General features: G+C 39.5%; 1 protein-coding gene across 2 annotated transcripts in view; it reads right to left on the bottom strand.

Annotated features, from left to right (window-relative positions):
• Window positions 1-19,909, bottom strand: part of Fgd6 (FYVE, RhoGEF and PH domain containing 6) — a 98,381-nt gene that overhangs the window by 59,068 nt on the left and 19,404 nt on the right. For both annotated transcript variants that reach the window (XM_048358118.1, XM_048358128.1), the window contains exon 3: window positions 2,625-2,778. In XM_048358118.1, the coding sequence (XP_048214075.1) occupies window positions 2,625-2,778 (154 nt within the window). The remainder of the gene's footprint in view (window positions 1-2,624; window positions 2,779-19,909) is intronic.

The raw sequence follows: 19,909 nt of genomic DNA, 5'->3' as shown, positions 1-19,909 counted from the left end.
GGGTAAATGAGGGCAAAGAGAAACTAAGTTGTCCAAAATCACAGAGCTAGTAAATAGTGGGAGCCTAGGCAACCTGGTTCTTACCAGTATGAAAGCAAATTACTTCAGTCTAAAGCACTTATCGAGACTAGGCTATCCTGTCTAGGAAGCCATAGTCTATTATTGCTGTCTTTCCTTAGATGAAGAGGTAGAGTAAATTCATCAAAGCAGCTGCGAATTCTAGTAGAGGGAAATTATTAATGCTACTGGCACCGGGCAAAAAAAAGAAAGTAACTGAAGATGTGGGCATACATCTCTATCTCTGTCTCTCTCTATAACTAAGGACATAAATTGATAAAATACAGGAAGAGGAAGAAAAGCAAGGACAAATATAGAGGAAGGAGCCCTGGGAGTCTCCACTGACCATAGCAAATGAATGAATCAACTAGGCAGGGTTAGGGCTGGTTATGTTAAGAGACATCACACAAGGTTAGAGATTAAGCCTTCCTTTACATCATGTATAGGTGTAATCCCCAGAAGAATGTACAAAACAATTTTAACCACTACTTCAACTAAGGAGAGAAAATAAAAAAGGTTAAAGCAAAAGAAACACATACACCAAAATGATAGTATCTGTCAGAATATGAAAGGACAAAAAGGTTGCTTATCAAAGAGAGTAAAGGCTGGTTTAATTACAGTCCTTAGAGAAGACCATTTGAATGCTCTTCCTCATACTCTTCACTGGCATGGGCTCTTTCCAAATCATTTAAATTCTGGTCATATTTCCCCTTCTCAGAGGTTTTCCTCCAAGTAGCTTCACCAGTTTCTAGCACACTATTCCCTTCACATCCTGAATACTCTGAAGTTCTTCCTTTTTATGCATTTAGAGCCACTCTTGCTTTGTTAGGATATGAGTGGACAAAAGTATGGCTCATAAACTCTGCTGATCTCTAGAAAATTCCAGTGGTACAAGGCATACAATAGGTATTCTACAGATATCTGTAAAATCTCTGTCCAAGAATAACCAAAATGGAAAATGAGCTTACATTAGATGATACATAAAATACACAAACTATAGCACAACAGATACGGATAAAGCATAAAATAAATTAGTTGATAGTCCAGGTAAAACCAACAGAGTGCTGCTTCAGAATCTTTAAGAACACAGTCATTCATCTTTCTTAGTAGTTTCACAAGCTCACCTGCTTAAATAATCTCTGGTGGTTACTTTCAATACTTAGTTCCAATATTTTATTGCATAGAATAAAGTCTTGTCAGCCATAAACAAAGGATAAACTCTGGCTACGGGATAGTGCACTAAGACTTTCTATACATCAAATGATTTAATCTTCACAATTCTGCAAATGCCATATTTTGTTTCATCTAAAATGGCACTCTTTGGGCCAAAGAGGTTAAATAATTATCTAGAGGTATACCTAAATTACAGCTGGTAGATCTTGGACTAAGAATCATGTAATTTTATTTGTGTCATTCATTTAGGGTAAAAATAACTTTGTGTGTGTATTTACTTTTACCTTGAGGTAGAAGAATCTCCATAAACCAGGCTGGACTAGAACTATGTGGCCTAGGCTAGCCTTAAACTCACAGTTCTCAGCCTCCCAAGCACTGAAATTACTGGTATGTGCCACTGTGCCTGACTGAAAATGAATTCTGACAAAGAGGTAGGTGACATGGATTTTCTCCGTACCTTGGTATGTTATGTGGAACCTTTCTGATTCCATCTTGCTGCAACATCCCCAATATCATGGAGACAGCGCTGTTAAACTAATTCTCTCCCTTTCAAAATGTCCTTACTCAAAGAAATGTTATTTCAAATGAAATATTCATGCCAAACTAGAGACAGTCTAAGGACATCATTCATCTTAAACAATTCAACAACATATATGCTGTATTGCTCCCAAACATACACATACTGGTTTTTCTTTACAAGGCATATAATGATTATACAAATAACAGCAACTTTTACTTTGTCACTATGATTTCAAATATAAACAGTTCCTTTCTTCCAAGTACCCTAAAAACTAGTATTAAGGTGCAGGATTAAGAGGAGATTTCATTACAAAAAGGCTGTTAAAAGGACTAGAGATATGGGTCAAGTGATTACCAAGCAAACAGAGGCCCTGAGTTCAGATTCCAGTCCCAAGAGTGCAGGGGTGGGGAGGAACAAGTGGATATTAATGAAAATAATTTCTCAAAAGTCACTAAATAGATGGGCACTGATGCCTCCTGCCTGTAATCCTAGCTTCACATGAGGATTGTCAAAGCCATCCTGGGCAGACAAATCCAAGAGACTCTTATCTCCAGTTGGCCACCAAAATGCCAGAAGTGGAGCTGTGTCTCAGTGGTAGAGTGCTAACCTTGAGCTCAAAAGCTCAAGGCCAGTGCCCAGGCCCTGAGTTTAAAGCCCCAGGACCAAAACAAACAAAAAGTCACTAAACAATCCCTATATGACATTTGCTTGGCAACAGAATAGTATTTTAGGTGTTGTATTGCAGTAAGAACTATATATAAATTTGAAAATGTTTAGTAAATGTTAAGAAAACTCTCTACAGTTTCCATGTCCATCATATCGATAAATATTGTTCTCAAGCATGGCAACAGTATAATTAACTATCAAAAAATACCTGTTTATCTTCCAGTAGATCCAGTTCTCCTTTACTTGACTCAGAACTGACATCGTCTTCATCAGAACTGTTGATGACTTCCTCCTCTTCAGAGGGCATGTCACCAAGACCAATGTCAAGATCATCCTGAACTTCCTGGGATGATCCAGAACTCCTTCAACAGGAAGTATGCATTAGTCACCACCCATAACAAGTAGTACTAATAAAACTAAACCAACCACCTTACCTTTCTGATGTGAGCAAAATTATCTAAGGGACCTAAGGAATGGAAATGGCCACATCAGCCAAATTCCTTGCTCCTTCCCTAACTAAGCTTTCCAAAGCTCACATTCACTTGGGGTTTAAAATTTAATTGAAATATATCCATTTAATATAATGTGATGACAGAAAGGGGAGTGGGAAGCACTTTTCTCAGCTACCACATCCTATGCTTCCACATTCCATATTTCCTTCCCTAAGAAAATTAGCTCTCTTCTCCTGATATTAAAAATAAAATAAATCTTATCTGGCTTACTCCAGAGGGCATTAGCTGCACAAGTACACTAGAAGAGTACCTTGGGCTACTTGCTGGGGCCTCAGTGATTAACAATGACAAAACAAACAAACAAACAAAAACCCAACACTACCTAACATCTAAGGATTGGGGGAAATGATGGTGATGGCAATTCACAATATATATGCTATTACTATGAACATGTGCCCACCTCTCTGGTATTGTTTGTATTTACTTACATTATAAGACAGGCAAAGGAACAGGGTAGTTACAAATTCTCAGGCTTCACCCTAAGCTTACAGAATCAGAAATTCTTGGTATAGAGCCTAGCAATCTGCATTTTTACAAGTCCTCCAGGTGATTTTTTTTTTTTTTTTTTTTTTTTTGCCAGTCCTGGGGCTTAGACTCAGGGCTAAAGCACTGTCCCTGGTTTCTTTGTGCTCAAGGCTAGTACTCTACCTCTTGAGCCACAGCACCACTTCCGGCTTTTTCTGTTTATGTGGTACTGAGGAATTGAACTCAGGGCTTCAAGCATGCAAGGCAAGCATTCTACCTCTAAGCCATAGTCCCAGCCCCCAAGTGATTCTGATACAGGCTGAAGTCTAAAAAAACACTGTACCACATTTACTAACTTGCCCTTGCCAGGCTGATATGACCAAGGTTTCTCATTTTGTACTGACCAGATCTCATAAACTAACACTCATTGTTGCAATCAACTCTGTAGGGGAATTCCACGGAAAGTTTCCCACAAAGACAATAGTCACTCTTTCTATGGTGGCTGGAAAGATTTAGAAGCAAGATGGATCAGAAGAAGAGTATATATAGGTGGAGACAGTAAAAGATCCAAAGAAAATCACCAAGGGAAACCCTCCAGCAGAAGAACAAGACACTTCGCATTCCACTCTGATGCCTCTTTAGCAGGTCACGGGCAGGTCACTCAGCTACTAAGGCTCCAGACAGAATTTAGAAAAGGAATCCTAAAAGCTGGACACATTTTCTGGTAGTCCCTGATTACACATTGTAAAATACAAACTTGCTTCAGAAACCAATCCAACAGCCAAAATTTCCAATAACTACTTACCACGTCAAACTTGACTCAGTGGGGAGGGTCTTGGGGAACCTCATCACTCAAGTAGAGGGATGCAGACCTCACCCAGTTCTGCAGGACAAGAAGCAGACCCATGCCTTCGGGACTAAGGAGGGGTGGGGGGAAGCTTTCTACTCAGATGGATTTTCAGTTTCAGAGATAGGACCAAAAACCCAGTGGAGGTTATCTGCTGTTGGTTTAGGTGTAGACAGAAGAAACACACACTTCAGTTTGTTTGAGGTGGAGAGGCAATGTTAGGGATAGAGCCCAGTGCCTTATGGGTGCTAAGCAACAAATCTACCACTGAGCCAGTCTTCAATTGTTGGAACTCTACAGCATGAAATTTCAGGTAAAAAAATAATACAACGATTGCATTAAAAAATCAGGCTTATTTTTTTTCTAGAGATCTGAAAGGTGTTTTCTAGTCAAATATTTGTAAAGTTATTATTAAGAAAATGGTACTCAGTTGTTATCATATTCTTTAGGAAACAGAACTAGGTATGGTAGCACAAGCTTATGGCTTGCCTGGCCTACATAGCAAGACGTTGTCTCAAATAAAGTAAGCAAACAAACACTGAATAAAACATGAAATTAAAGTATAAAAGTTAACATTCAAGAACAAGGGAAGGGGAACAGCTTTAAATATTAAAACTATATGGAGAGGATGACATTGTCCAGGAAGAAATGTACTCTTTACCTGCTTATATAACTGTAACCCCTCTGTACATCACCTGTATAATAACAATTTAAAATTTTTTAAACTATATGGCCAGGACTGCCAAACGTGCACAAGGCCTTGAGTCAAATCTCAGAACCATAAAACACAATAGAATAAAACAAAACCAAAAAAATACATAGGCTGGGAATGTGGCTTAGTGGTAGAGTGATTGCCTAGCATGCATGAAGCCCTGGGTTTGATTCATCAGCACCACATATACAGAAAAAAAGCCAGAAGTGGCGCTGTGGCTCAAGGGATAGAATGCTAGCCTTGAGCAAAAGAAGCCAGAGACAGTGCCCAGGCCATGAGTTCAAGCCCCAGAACTGGCAAAAAAAAAAAACCCAAAAAACCAAAAAAACAAAACTACAAGAACCAAAACACGCTGACATGTTTCCCTCTCTGACTCCACACTAGGTCTGCTTTTCTCTTCTGTTTCCTCTATCACTCCTATGGTCAAGTACCTATTTTCCTCAATAAAATGTAAACTTTTAAGGACAGAAAATTGTGCTTTTCAGGTGAATTCCCAGCAGACTGTCTGATAGACCAAAGGCCTCCAATAGTTTTTCACCATTTACCCGTGGCCAGGAGGCCTGAATTAGAGTGCTGATGTCATCAGGAACTAAGGGGACAAATGTCACAGAAAAGAAACTAGAAAAGTTAAGATAAAAATCAGTAAAGCAGGAAGGATGGCATCTAGGATCCACATATACATGTTCATTTCTAAACTGGCTCAAATGTTTTCTTACATAATTGTTGGCAGCTTCCAAATCAACCTAGATAATTTTAGGCTTCTGATAAAGAAACATTGACTCCTTACTGATGCTAATCACACAGTCTAGGGCTCTTCTTCTATTCTTTTTATTTCCTTCCCACTGTCAGGAAAATAACACCCTAATACTGTCTACTTTGCAGTTTAAAGGAACAGGACAATGTGCTTCCTTCCTCATCTTCCTGCTTATTAGTAAGTTCATAATTTGACAGTCAAAGTAAAAAGAAAGTAAGCTGTACTAACAGCTAGAACAATGACCCGGCCCCATGTTCCTAAGCACTCTAAGACAGGTTCACTTCTGGAAAGAAAAGCCTGGTTTTTCGAAAATCTAGAGAAAATAAAGCCAGAAAAACTAACTTCTATGAATAGGCAACTCTCTCAATTGCACATGTCAAGATCTGTACATGTGAAGTGATTAACTTTTTAATTACTGTTTTTTCCATTAGTTAAGTTCTATGTACAGACATGCATTTTTCCACTAGAATTTCTCTTATAGATAAGGTATCATACCAAATAGCTCTTTCAGAAGGAACTGACTTCTGAAAAATACTTAATGCATTTCTTCTTGGGAGTTTTTAGGAACATAAAACACATAAAACACAAAACACAAACACACCTTTAGAGCCTCTACTAAGTTACAAATCCCACTACAGTGTAAGAATAACAAGAGCAGCAAAGAGAGTGAAGGACAAGCAGTTAACTGAAAGAAGATGCCATAGCACTGTCCCTTCTGAGAAGGACAATCCCTCTATTGCCTGTAAAGAAGGCTCCATGTAATGCCCCCCCAAATCTGAAGAATGCAATTCATTCCCATACTCTCGCCTTCAGAAGTTTCTTCTCAATGCCAAGTGACAACATGAAAATCTGAACTCCTATGATCTTTCTCTTCCTCTGCTTTATACTCCTGGCCCAAGTGAGCAGAACCTGTTTGTCCTCAGGATGTTGCATAATTCTTTACAAATTCTGTTTTATTATGACTGTGATTGTGTATTTCCTTTGGCTGCTTTCATACATATCACAGAACAAGTGGAAAAAAATTAGTGAGAACTTGAAAGATGGGCTGGGAATGTGGCCTAGTGGTAGAGTGCTTGCCTTGCATAAAGCCCTGGGTTCGATTCCTCAGCACCACATAAACAGAAAAAGTCAGAAATGGCACTGTGGCTCAAGTGGTAGAGTTGTAGCCTTAAGAAAAAGAAGCCAAGGAAGGTGCTCAGGCCCTGAGTCCAAGCCCAGGAGTAGCAAACAAACAAACGAAAAACTTAATGGTTGCCTGGGAGAAAATAAGAGAAGGGGTGACACTGTCCAAAAAGAAATGTACTCTTTACCTGACTTATGTAACTATAACCCTTTTGTATATCACCTTTATAAAAACAATTTAAAAATAAAATTTAAAAAGATGAAGAAAGGGGCTGGGAATATGGCCTAGTGGCAAGAGCGCTTGCCTCGTATACATGAAACCCTGGGTTCAATTCCCCAGCACCACATATATAGAAAACGGCCAGAAGTGGCGCTGTGGCTCAAGTGGCAGAGTGCTAGCCTTGAGCAAAAGGAAGCCAGGGACAGTACTCAGGCCCAGGACTGGCCACACAAAAAAAAAAGATGAAGAAAAAAACAAACCCTTAATGGTGGCTTTATCTTGACCTCAACCAAAAAGATTTGTAGCTGGGTGCAAGGCTAAGATCTGAGGATCATGGTTCAAAGCCAGCCCAAACAGGAAAGTCCATGAGATTCTTATCTCAAAATAACTACAAAAAAAAACAGAAATGGAGCTGTGGCTCAAAGTAGTAAAGTGCTAGCCTTGAGCATAAAAGCTCTGGGAAAGTACCCAGGCCCTGAGATCAAGCCCCAGGATCAGTGCCAAAAAAAATAAGTAACACATACATATATATACTGTATTTTTGAGTTAAACTATGATTATAGAATAAAAGTAAATAAAATCATTAACATATATAAAGAACAGCACAGCATGAATTTAACAGAAACAAAGAACATATAGCACAAAATGTATACAATTTGTACTTCAGTTAATAAATTTTAGAGTGTTAACAACCAAGCCTTTAAAACTAATAAGGTCTGCAACTTCAGAAAAAGGAGTCACACAAAAACATTCAGCTTCCCTGAATTATAAACTAGAGATTGTTTAAAAGTGGCTCTGGGGGACTCTGTTAGGAAGGAAACCAGGCTTTGAAGATGGACTTAGAGAAATAGGCCTGTTTTGTTTTCAAGGGCCAACCTTTACCCCTCCACCCTTCCAAATACCATCCCATCCTCCTCCCCAGGAATGCTCTTAAAACTAGGAGTCCTAAAAATGCACCCTACTGGTTAAAAGCAAAATCAGTACCTGTATCATGATGCTGCTATTTAAAATAGGACCTCACACCATAAGTTTGAAAAATGTCTTTAAAAACAATTTAAAATCCCATATATATGCATATAATTACGTATATGCATATATATGTATATGCACACACACACACATATATATATACATACACACACATATATAAACAAAACTGGAGTTAGAATTCAGAGCTTCACACATTGCTAAGCAGGTGCTCTACCACTGTGAACCATTTGGCAAAGTATAAGCACTTCAGATGCCTGCATTGATTTTATGTAATTAGTTTAAAAGTCACAATTAACCAGTTTTAAGAAGAGTTTCCAGCAATTATCATTAATAGAAGATCAGTTAAATAAACTGGGGAACTTCCATCTGATGAACTGTCAAACATTTACTTGAAAAATGAGGTAGATCTACGCACAATGACATAGACTGTCCTCTAGGAAATATTGTCAGGGTAAAAAGAAATAGGGAGCCGGTTGGGCAGAAAAGTCCATTGGACTCTTATCTCTGATAAACTACTCAGAAAAAGCCAGAAGTGGCACTGTGACTCAAATGGTGGACCACAAGCTTTAAGCATAAAGGCTCAGGGACAGCTCCTAGGCCCAGAGTCAAAGATCAAGACTGGCACACATGCACAAAAAAAGTTATCACAATGCTGATGGCTCGCACGTGTAATCTCAACTACTCAGGAAGCTGAGATCCAAGGACTGAGGCAGGAAAGACCAGGAATGCTTATCTCCAGCAAAAAAAAAAAAAAGAAGCAGCAGCTGTGGCTGAAGTGGTAGAATAAAAAGCAAAGACCCTTAGGGACAGCACCCAGGCCTTGAGTTTTGTGCCCCAGTACCAGCACACACACAAAAACAGTTAGCACAGCAGGGTATTTGTAACTCATGCCTATAATCCTAGCTACTCAGGAAGCTGAGATGTGAGGATCATGGTTCAAAGCCAGCTTGGCCAGAAAAGTCTGTTAATATGGCTTCAGCCAAGGCAGAACAGACAATTATCCATCCATCATGGGAGCTGGTGATCCACGTCCAAGCTCCCTAGGGCTTTGCCAGGTTCTCACACTACGGGAGGGAGTCTAGCAGGGGAGAATGGCTGGTGGGACAGTGAAGCCTCTCAGCCTTTGATTACCTTCTAACAGGGTAACCATTTGTCCTGTGCCAGTTGTACATGCTGCACTGCTTCCTCTAATGTCTAATAATTGTATTTCTAACAGCCACTGAAAAGGTGGTGAGACTTGTGGAAAATACAACCACATGCTATGCTCTTGATCATGACTCAGGGCAAAACCACTGCAGTGTAAGTCCAAAAATTAAGGCCTAATATTATGCTCTGCCTTGGTATCTGGGAAAGCCAGGAGGGCCCTGAGTGGCCTAACCCCAAGTTCCCTTCCTGACCCTGCTCCAGTGATAAGGTCCCCTTGCTTGTCGTTGATGGCAGTTTTAACTCCCTGCCAGCCCATGGAAATATTCAAACAAGTCAATCATATCCTCTTCTAAGGAACCAGCAAGCATGTTACCCACTTGAGACTACAAAGCTTGGCTTCCCATAGTCAGACCTGGCTGTTCATTTTGTTCCCAAGTGTAATCTCTATGTAGCCCTGATTGGCAGGTGGCATCCTAGGCTAGGGACTGTGAAAATATGACACTAATAAAATGCTATTGATCGTCTGTCCTGGGTTGGGCGGCTTTGTGTGCTCAGCTATTGCCATAAGTGAGTACAGGAACCCCTCCCTAACAGGGGAAGAGGAGGGAACCTAGAAAACCACTAAAGAGAGTGCCAGTCTCTGAGACACAGAGTACAAAATTGGTACAATAGTGGTTTCTAACAGAATTATCCTGACAAATCGCATTAAGGGTATTAAAAAGTTGCTTTGTAAATACCTAATTATATTCTGTGTGTGTATGTGTATATACAAAACAACCTTTATAATGATAAAGTCAAGCAATTCTCAAGTTAAAGAATTAATGTCAGCTGGTGCTGGTGGTTTACGCCTATAATCCTAATTACTCAGGAGGCTGAGATCTGAGGATTACGGTTCAAAGCCAGCCCAGGTAGTAAAGTCCATCTCCAATTAACCACCAGAAGTGGCACTGTGGTTCAAAGTGGTAGAGCACCAGCCTGAAGAGCTCTGGGACAGCACCCAGGCCCAGAGTTCAAGACTCACACTGACAAAAAAAAAAAAAAATTAATGTAACGTTACAATTCATGATATATTCCATGTTACAGAAGGTTAACTGTTCTATCAAATACAGACCTTACAATAATAAAATAATGAAGTAAACCAGTAATTAAACTCAAATGATGTCTGCTTTCAGTCCTTCATCTTATTTTATGCAACCCTTCCTAAGTATTTCCTCTAACAGGAGCCACAACCATAACTAGGATTTCACAGTGACATGAGGAAACGGACAGCAGGCTTCCTTGGAGCCCTGAAGGAGCCTGTGAAAATGAGGTTACATTATTGCTCAGGGGAAAAAAAATCCTTATTTACAGACATATACAAACAATTCCATTCACTATTTCTCTTCCACAGATAAAAGTCACAAAAGTTATCTCCTAAAGATGTATTTTAGACCAACCATGAATCATCAGTAATCCAAAGCCCTTTGTGGAACCTATTCAGAACCTAGATCCAATAGCTATATTCTTAAAACTGAGAGGCTGCATAAAGCATCAGGAAGGGCATGGATCTTCCTCAACTTTTTTCCTTTTTTTAATAGTACAGAGAAATAGAACCCAGGGCCTTGCCCAAAGTGAGATAAGCAACCTACCACTAAGCTACAGCCCATGTAGCTGCAGCCCTTTCTACTCTTCCTCCTTTCCTCCTCCTACCTTCTTCTCCCTGCCCCTCCCCCGCCCACCTTTTTCTCCCTCTCCCCTCTCTCCACAGTATCACTATGTAGCCCAACTGGCCCCAACCTCATGATCCTCCTGCCTCTACATGGGATGCTGCAATTACAGGTGTGTACAACCAAACTCAGTTCTTTGCACTTTTTTTTTTTTTTGCCAGTCCTGGGGCTTGAACTCAGGGCCTGAGCACTGTCCCTAGCTTCTTTTTGCTCAAGGCTAGCACTCTGCCAACTTGAGCCACATCGCCCACTTCTGGCTTTTCCTGTGTATGTGGTACTCAAGAATCGAACCTAGGTCTTCATGTACCTCCTGAGGCAAGCACTCTTGCCACTGGGCCATATTCCCAGCCCCAGTTCTTTGCACTCTTAATCCACATATCAGTGAATCCTCCCACCAGCTATAGGGCTGACTAGCTCTGAGTTTATTTTCAGTTTCTTTGGGAAACCCAGGCAAATACTTCTTCTGTTAAACCATGATAACATCTTTGAAGGCTAGAGTTAAGAGAAAATGGAAGGAAAGTCAAAACATATAAATTCAAGAGGAAAAATATGAAGACTATTGTGACAAGATCATAAACATATCTTTGTAGTTTCATACATTTGTAGGAGCAAACGAGAGCCTGTAGAGAAGGGAAGACACTGTTTAAGCCTAAGACACACCTGCATCTGAAGGTAGGCTAGGTGTAACTGGCTAGCACACACTCTTCTCAACCATTCAACTGCGATAATACCACCTGCTATGAAGGTTAGATGAGAGACTGTGAGCATGTCTATCACATGCAGTGGGTAATAATTTTTAATTGACTTATTTATTGTCAAAGTGATGTACAGAAGTTACAGTTTCATACGTAAGCAATGAGTACATTTCTTATCAAACCTGTTACCTCCTCCCACCTTCTCCCCTCCCCAACTCCTTCCTCCCCCCCCCCACAGTTGTACAGTTGGTTTATAGTAAAAAGTTTTGTAAGTATTGCTGTTGCATTGGTTCACCTTTTACCCTTTGTCTCTCCATGCTGATGTTTCCCTTCCCTTCCCTACTTCCAATAAATGTATATACAATACCCAAGGTGCCAAAATCAGTTACAGTGACATCAGGGTTTTGGAAAACCATGGGGATGAAAGACAAAAGAAAATGGCATAACTTCACATGGTACATTGAACCTAACAACAACGATAAACCATTTATTTCCATAACTTGGAGTTCATTTCGCTTAGCATCATCTTATGTGTTCATATGTACATAGCTATTGAACAATTGTGATCTTTTGCTAATTACTGTACTAATTATTACCAATGAGGGAAACCAGAGTCTATGTTTCTTTGGGTCTGGCTCACTTTACTTAGTATGATTTTTTTCCAAGTCTTTCATTTCCTATGAATGGGGCAATATCATTCTTTTAGATAGAGGCAGAGAATTCCATTGTGTATATATACTACATTTTCTTGAACCATTCATCTATGGAGGGGCATCTGAGTTGGTTCCATATTTTAGCTAGGGCAAATTTTGTGCTGCAATAAGCATAGTTGTGCTGGTGGCTTTAGTGTGGTCTTGCTTGTAATCTTTTGGGTAAATGCCCAAAAATGGGGCTACTAGGTCATAGGGGAGTTCTATGTTTAGCATTTTGAGGAGCCTCCATACTGTTTTCCAGAGTGGTTGGACAAGTTTACACTCCCACCAACAGTGTAGTAGGGTTCCCTTTTGGCCACATCCTACCAGCATCTGTTGTTATTAGTTTTCTTGATAATGGAAAATTATTATTGGGGTGAGGTAGAATCTCAACGTTGTTTTGATTTGCATTTCTTTTTTTTTTTTTTTTTTTTTTGCCAGTCCTGGGCCTTGGACTCAGGGCCTGAGCACTGTCCCTGGCTTCTTCTCGCTCAAGGCTAGCACTCTGCCGCTTGAGCCACAGCACCGCTTCTGGCGGTTTTCTGTATATGTGGTGCTGGGGAATCGAACCTAGGGCCTCGTGTATCCGAGGCAGGCACTCTTGCCACTAGGCCATATCCCCAGCCCTTGATTTGCATTTCTTTTATGGCCAGTGATTTTTTTTTTTTTTTTGGCCAGTCCTGGGGCTTGGACTCGGGGCCTGAGCACTGGCCCTGGCTTCTTTTTGCTCAAGGCCAGCACTCTGCCACTTGAGCCACAGCGCCACTTCTGGCCATTTTTTTTGTATATGTGGTGCTGGGGAATTGAACCCAGGGCCTCACGTATACGAGGCAAGCACTCTTGCCACTAGGCCATATCCCCAGCCCTGGCCAGTGATTTTTGAGCACTTCTTCATGTGCCTCTTGGCCATTCTCAGGGTAATTAAAAAAAAAAAAGACAAAAAATAGGCACTAGATGGGAGAATACCAAGGTTCATTAAGGAATCAGAATTACTCTTGTTTACCTATGATAACCCTAGAACTTAGAATGATCCCTGATCCAGTTCCTGAATGAATTAGACATTACCCTAATATCTCACACAGGTACTGTTTTGTATCTGTAAATCCAGCCTGCTGCATGTTTATATAATGGCCATAAGCTAATTATAGGGCTTCTAAAATTAATTCATTAGTTGACAAGATCTCCCTATGTAGCCTGGATCGATGGGCGCATTCTCAATCCTTCCACCTCAGCTTCCCAAAAGCTGGGATTATAGGAGTGTATCACCAAGTCTGTTTCACTAAGAATGGTGTGTGTGTGTGTGTGTGTGTATGCGCATATATATGTGTGTGGTATGTGTATGTAAGTGTGTTTGTACATCTCAACTATATATTTTTTATTTTTAATTGTTATTGTATAGCTGGTGTACAGAGAGTCACAGTTACATAAAACAGATGAGCATATTTCTTTTTGAATACTGTCACCCCTTCCCTCACTTTCTCTCAACTTTTCCCTCCAATACCCCCATTTTTCAATGGTTAAAATTATTTTGTGACATGTGAAAATTATATGCAACCTAAAATTCAGAGTCTATGAAGTTTTACTGGCACACAGACATACTTAATCATTTATACTATGTGGCTGCTTTTATATTACACTGATAGAATCTGCTGTGGACCAAACCTCAGCTGTGAAAATGCATTTTTCTTTTGAGTCTTAACTGTGCTATATACTAGTTTAGTGAAATTCAGTAAGTCTTTAACCCTCCTTGTGCCTCAATTTTCTCATTTATAAAGTGGTGATAATAATAGTGACAACCTGATAAGGCTTTTCCAGGATTAGTTAATATTAGTGTTCTAACTTACATCAAGAGCTAATTCATGTAGCTGCTCTTTCCATTCATATATGTTTAGTTATCTGTAACACTAAGAAAAAAAGTATTGTTTTAGACATTTAGAAGTATAGAACTGTACACAAAATTACTTCAGAAAGAAGCTTCTGCATTATCAGTCATGTGAAACAGCTCAGCAGAAGCTTCAGTGTCTGAGTGAAGAACTCCCACACTGTGGTGATGTGAGCTAGTTCTGCAGAATGGCACTCCTCCAGCTTGGTTTCCATTTTTATTTTGCTGTTGCTTCTCAGTGGCTTACCACTTATACAATAACAACCCGAATCTCAGAACTACGGCTGAAATGCATATCATAATAGTCCCTTATTTCCTAAAATACTGACTAATTTTGAGGTATTCCACTATTTCCCAAGCACATTTTTAGTTTCTCGTTGGTTAATAATGATTACTTTGAAGCATGACAAAGGCCTATGAATGACATTAATAAGTACATGTCATAAATGCAATGAAGTTGCTGATTCCACCAAATGCAATGTCAGCTTCATTTTGCAATGGAAAGCAAAGAGCCCTTACATCTTTTCTACTAATGTTCCTATTGGACTAAAGTAGAAGGAGTCTAATAGACTACATTTGAAAATACTGTTCACCTGCTCTAAGCCAAGAGCTAAAGGCCAAAAACATAGAGAGCAAAGAGAAGTGAATAGAAATCAACATGTCAGAAAACAGCAAGAAAGAAGAAGGGAAGGAGAGAACTAGGCAGACAAGTACTATTCACCCAGCATGCTACATGTGTTACCATAGAGATGTTTATTAAGCTGCTGGTGGGTTGGACTTTACATTAGGCACAAATCTCAGAGAAAGACTCATGGTTCCTGCCTGGGGAAAAGTTACTGTTAGACTGTCCTTGAAGATAACAATAGCCTTCTGGGAACAGAGTTTGACTATTACTAAACTTTACATTTAACCTAAGTTTCCAAATTAAAATTAAGAAGTAAAACAAATAAATCAAAAGGAAAAAAGGGAGAGAAATTCACAGGAGAGGAGGAAGAATGGAACATATTACTTTTCACTTTGCCTGTACTAAAGAAACAACAACGTGGATTCTATATAACTTTCATGAATAAAGCAACTCATAATAACTGAAAACTCTCATTCCCCCCATATTTAATAATGAAGTTGATTATTCTGTGTGAACAACTTTTTGTTTGCTTCTGTCATAGGCTTTTGTTACATAGTTCAGGCTTGCTTTTGATCCTCCTCCTCAGTCTCCTGAGTATGGGGATTATAGATGGGCACCATAATGCCTGGCCTACCTGCTTGTCTGCCTGCCAGCCTGCCTTTCCTCCCTTTTTCTCCTTCCCTCCTACTCTCTCTTTCCTTCCTTCCTCTCCTCCCCTCCCCTCCCTTCTCCTTTTCCCCTTCCCCCTTCCTTCTTCCCTCTTCTTCATTCTCTTCCTCCCCTCCCTCTTCTTATTAATACTTGGAAAAGTGAAAAGGTTGGAGATATGGACTCCCATTAATCAGATCCACCCCCCCTGAATGCAGACCATATTGACAGATACACTATGGCAAAAGATAACCAGGTACAAATCCTGAAATAACTTATGGATAATTCTCAAGAAAAACAAAGGTATTTCTACAGCTAAATTATTCCCATCATTTCCACAGATAGATAAAAATTTCAGAGTGAGGCTCATGGCTTAAATAGTAGAGCAATGCCCTGAGAAGCACCAGTCCCTGAGCTCAAATCCCAGTACCACACCCCTTCAAGAAAAAAACTTCACCAAGCTATCTACAGAATGTCCAGACATTTTTCATTTTCAGCTTATTACACGTAAGACACAGGGGCAGTTCTTTCCTTCTACAAGCATTTCTTCAATCTAGATTCTTTCTTTCAGAGATACAATTACTTTTGCATTTTCAGAATAGTACATGAAGTTGGAAAGAGGACTTAACTATGGAGGCTACGGCTATGTGACTAATAAAGAGTTCCTTTAACTCAATTTCTCTTTTTCAAAAGACCTTTGTTTTAGCCAATAACAGTAATTCTCCCAATCATCGTAATTCTTTCCAAAATTAACAGATGTTTCCTGTGCATTCTGGAAGCCTGGTCAGTGGGACACTAGTTTACTCAAAATACAGCTGGATTCTGACCTCACACAAGTAAAAGCAATATTTAACCTGGCCATTATTTGCTCAGATGTAATCACCCAATTTGTGCCAGGTATCAACTAGGACCAAGAATACATGTAAATCACTCACAATATTTATTTTCACATATGGGCGGGGGGGCTTAAGGTAGATAGATGGAGGTTACTAAGTATTATGAAAGAATGAATCAGGGCTATGCAACAGCAAAAGGTGACCTGAGAAAGATGTGCACTGTGCAGTTTGGTGTACAGTTAAATATACAACAAATGTTATATATTACTTTTATTCTCCGATGAGCAGTTGAGGGAGTGGGGATACACATAAAAATGCACTGCCTCAGTTACTCTTTCAATAAATGTTTACTAAGTGCCTACCATGTGTCATACACTGTGCACAGGTACTGAGTGGCACAATGTAAGATAACAATATACCTTCTATTTATACATAATCAGATAGATAATGCTAGAGAGAAAATAGGCTAGTTCAAGTCTGTAATCCTGTCTACTTGGGAGGTAGAGATGGTGAAATGGAGGTTAGAGGCTAGTTTAAGGTCAGTCCAGGCAAAAAAGAAGACTCATCTCAATTAACAGCTGAGCACAATGGCATATAACTATAATCTCCAGTAATGCAGAGAAACACAAATATTAAGCATAAAGTGAGAGTCTACTTCAAAAATTACCAATAGAAAGATAGGTTGAAAACAGGCTCAGGTGGACTAGTGCCTGTGAAGCAAGTGCAAAACCTTGAATTCAATCCCTGGTACTGCCAAAAGTGGGGACAAAAAAATAAAGGAAAAAGAATAGAACTAGGTTAATCAGTAGAGAACAACAGGTAGATGCAGGAATATTTTTGAAATGTTAGAGTTAACTCTGTAAGCATGAAAAATAATCTAGAGCAAAGGTTCTCTTAGGAAGTAGAAGAAAGCTATAAAAGGGAACAGAGTGTTTAGGAGTGTTGTCATTTTGAAGATTATGATATTGGAAAAGCAGATGGTGGCCAGACTACAGAAGGTCTTATATACTATCGATGATATTTCCTAGAGGATAAAATTCTAAATCTATAGATGATTATTATTTACAAAATAATTCAGAAGAAAAAAATAAACCAAGCTGGGCAAGATGGTTACATGCATGTAAACCTAGCACTTGAGAGGCTGAGTTGGGAGGATTGTGAGGCCTTATCTCAAAAACACAAAATAAAATAAACCAAATAGAAAAATAAACCAATAGAAAACTGACAAAATGGTTAGGATGTAGCTAGTGAGGTCTTCGGTTTAATCTCTAGATAACAAGAAACAGCAGTTTTACCAGGGAGTACACAGAGATGTCAATGGGCACACGAAAAGATATTCAACATTATTAGAAAGCTATTAAGGAAACACAAGTTGGAACCACAATGGATTATCACTCCACACCTATCAGAATGTATAAACTAAACATAAACAGTGCCAATCACCAAGTGTTAGCAAGGATGCAGAGATACTAGATCCTTTATTCATCCATTGCCACTGGGAAAGTAAAAAGGTATTCCTATACTGGAAAACAGTATGAACCTGGAATGAAACTACTACAGAATCCACAATTGTACTCTTGGTCATTTAACTCAGGGAAATGAAAACATACCTTAACACACATAAACCCCTGAACACAAACAATGAATTACAGCTTCATTTGTAGGAGCCTGATAGTGCAAACAGCCTTGATATCCTTTACGTAGAATACTACTCAGCAATATAAAGTTAAGAACTACTGAGGGCAGGGATTATGGCCTAGTGGCAGAGCATACATGAAACCCTGGGTTCAATTCCTCAGCACCACATATACAGAAAAAGCCAGAAGTGACGCTGTGGCTCAAGTAGCAGAGTGGCCTTGAGCAAAAAGAAGCCTGGGACAGTGCTCAGGCCCTGAGTTCAAGCCCTGGGTCTGGCACAAAAATAAAAGCAAAAACAAAAGAACTACTGAAACATACAACTACAATGGACCTATAGGGAATTCCGGTAACCGTAATAAGCCTATCCCAAAAGGTTATAGCCTGCATAATTCTGTCTTACATAACATTGTATAATGACCAAAACATTTGAAATGGGTTAGTTGTTGCCATGGATTTGGGAGACAGATGGACAGGGAAGAGGAAACAAGTATAAGTCTAAAAGGGCAAGGAGCAGAATTCTTGTGGTGATGAACTGTTCATTATCTTGACTATGGTAGTAGATATGGGAATGTATACATATGATAAAGCTCCCAAAACTATATACATGATACCCTATGACCTAGCAGCCCCACTTTTGGGCATCTACCCAAAACACCACAAACAAGAACACACTAAAGCCACCAGCACAACAATGTTCATTGCAGCACAATTTGTCATAGCTAGAATATGGAACCAACCCAGATGCCCCTCAATAGACGAATAGATCAGGAAAATATGGTACATATACAGAATGGAATTTTATGCCTCCATCAGAAATAATGACATTGCCCCATTCGTAAGGAAATGAAAGGACTTGGAAAAAATTATACTAAGTGAAGTGAGCCAGACCCAAAGAAACATGGACTCTATGGTTTCCCTCATAGGGAATAATTAGCACAGGTTTAGGCTAGTCACAACAGAGGATCACAAGAGCCCAATAGCTATACCCTTATGATCACATAAGATGATGCTAAGTGAAATGAACTCCATGTTATGGAAATGACTGTTATATCACTGTTGTAATTACTTTCAACATGTGATGTGAAACCGTAGCTTCTATTATTGATGATCCTCTTGTATCCCTTTCCTGTGGTTGTACCTGCACTATCTCTGTATCTTATCTGAGTACACTGGAAATCATGTATACTGGTATTAGAACTAGGAAACTGAAAGGGAATACCAAAATTGAGAGACACAGGGTGAAAAGACAAACGACTACAAAAGCAATACTTGCAAAACTGTTTGGTGTAAATTAACTGAACAACTCATGGGGGGAAGGGGAAAGGGAAAGGGGGAGGTGGGGGGATGAGGGAGGAGGTAACAAACAGTACAAGAAATGTATCCAATGCTTAATGTATAAAACTGTAACCTCTCTGTACATCAGTTTGACAATAATTTTTTTAAAAAAACTATACACATGAGTAAGACCTATGAAATATAAAGGTAGGCTAATCAAGTGTTGTTCATTTCTAGAAAAAATTTTAAAAACTATTATGAATTCCCTACAAATTATAATACAAATTCTATGAAAGAAAATTAAACACTCTTTGTCTGAAGTACCTAGTTAGCTACTAGAGAGAAAAGTCAACTGAAACATGCCCCTAGCATTTAGGATGTGACTATCAATGAGAATCAGAAATCTTGGAAATCACCTGTCACTAAGCAGTAATCTTTAAGCACCAGAGCCAGAGAATATTGGCAGATTGAGGGCACAGGACTCACCAGGCTCCTGTAAACAAAACCTTCAGAGCAGAATTCCACCTATGCCACTTTTCCACCCTGCTTTTACACATGAGACATGGGGGAAGGGGAGAGGCAGGAAGAAGGTGATGTATGGCAGTGAGGCATAAGTGAATCTACACCTGTAGACTAAACACTGCTAGCCTCTGCTCATATATCCTTTGAGAAGAAAACAGCATGATAGGACAACTATAGTTGGTTTCTGAGTGGTTCTTAGATGGGAT

This window comes from Perognathus longimembris, chromosome 1 (genome assembly GCF_023159225.1).
Source record: "Perognathus longimembris pacificus isolate PPM17 chromosome 1, ASM2315922v1, whole genome shotgun sequence".
Lineage (NCBI taxonomy): Eukaryota > Metazoa > Chordata > Mammalia > Rodentia > Heteromyidae > Perognathus > Perognathus longimembris.
Note: the sequence above shows the minus strand (reverse complement) of the source record. Positions and strands in the feature narration are given on the sequence as shown.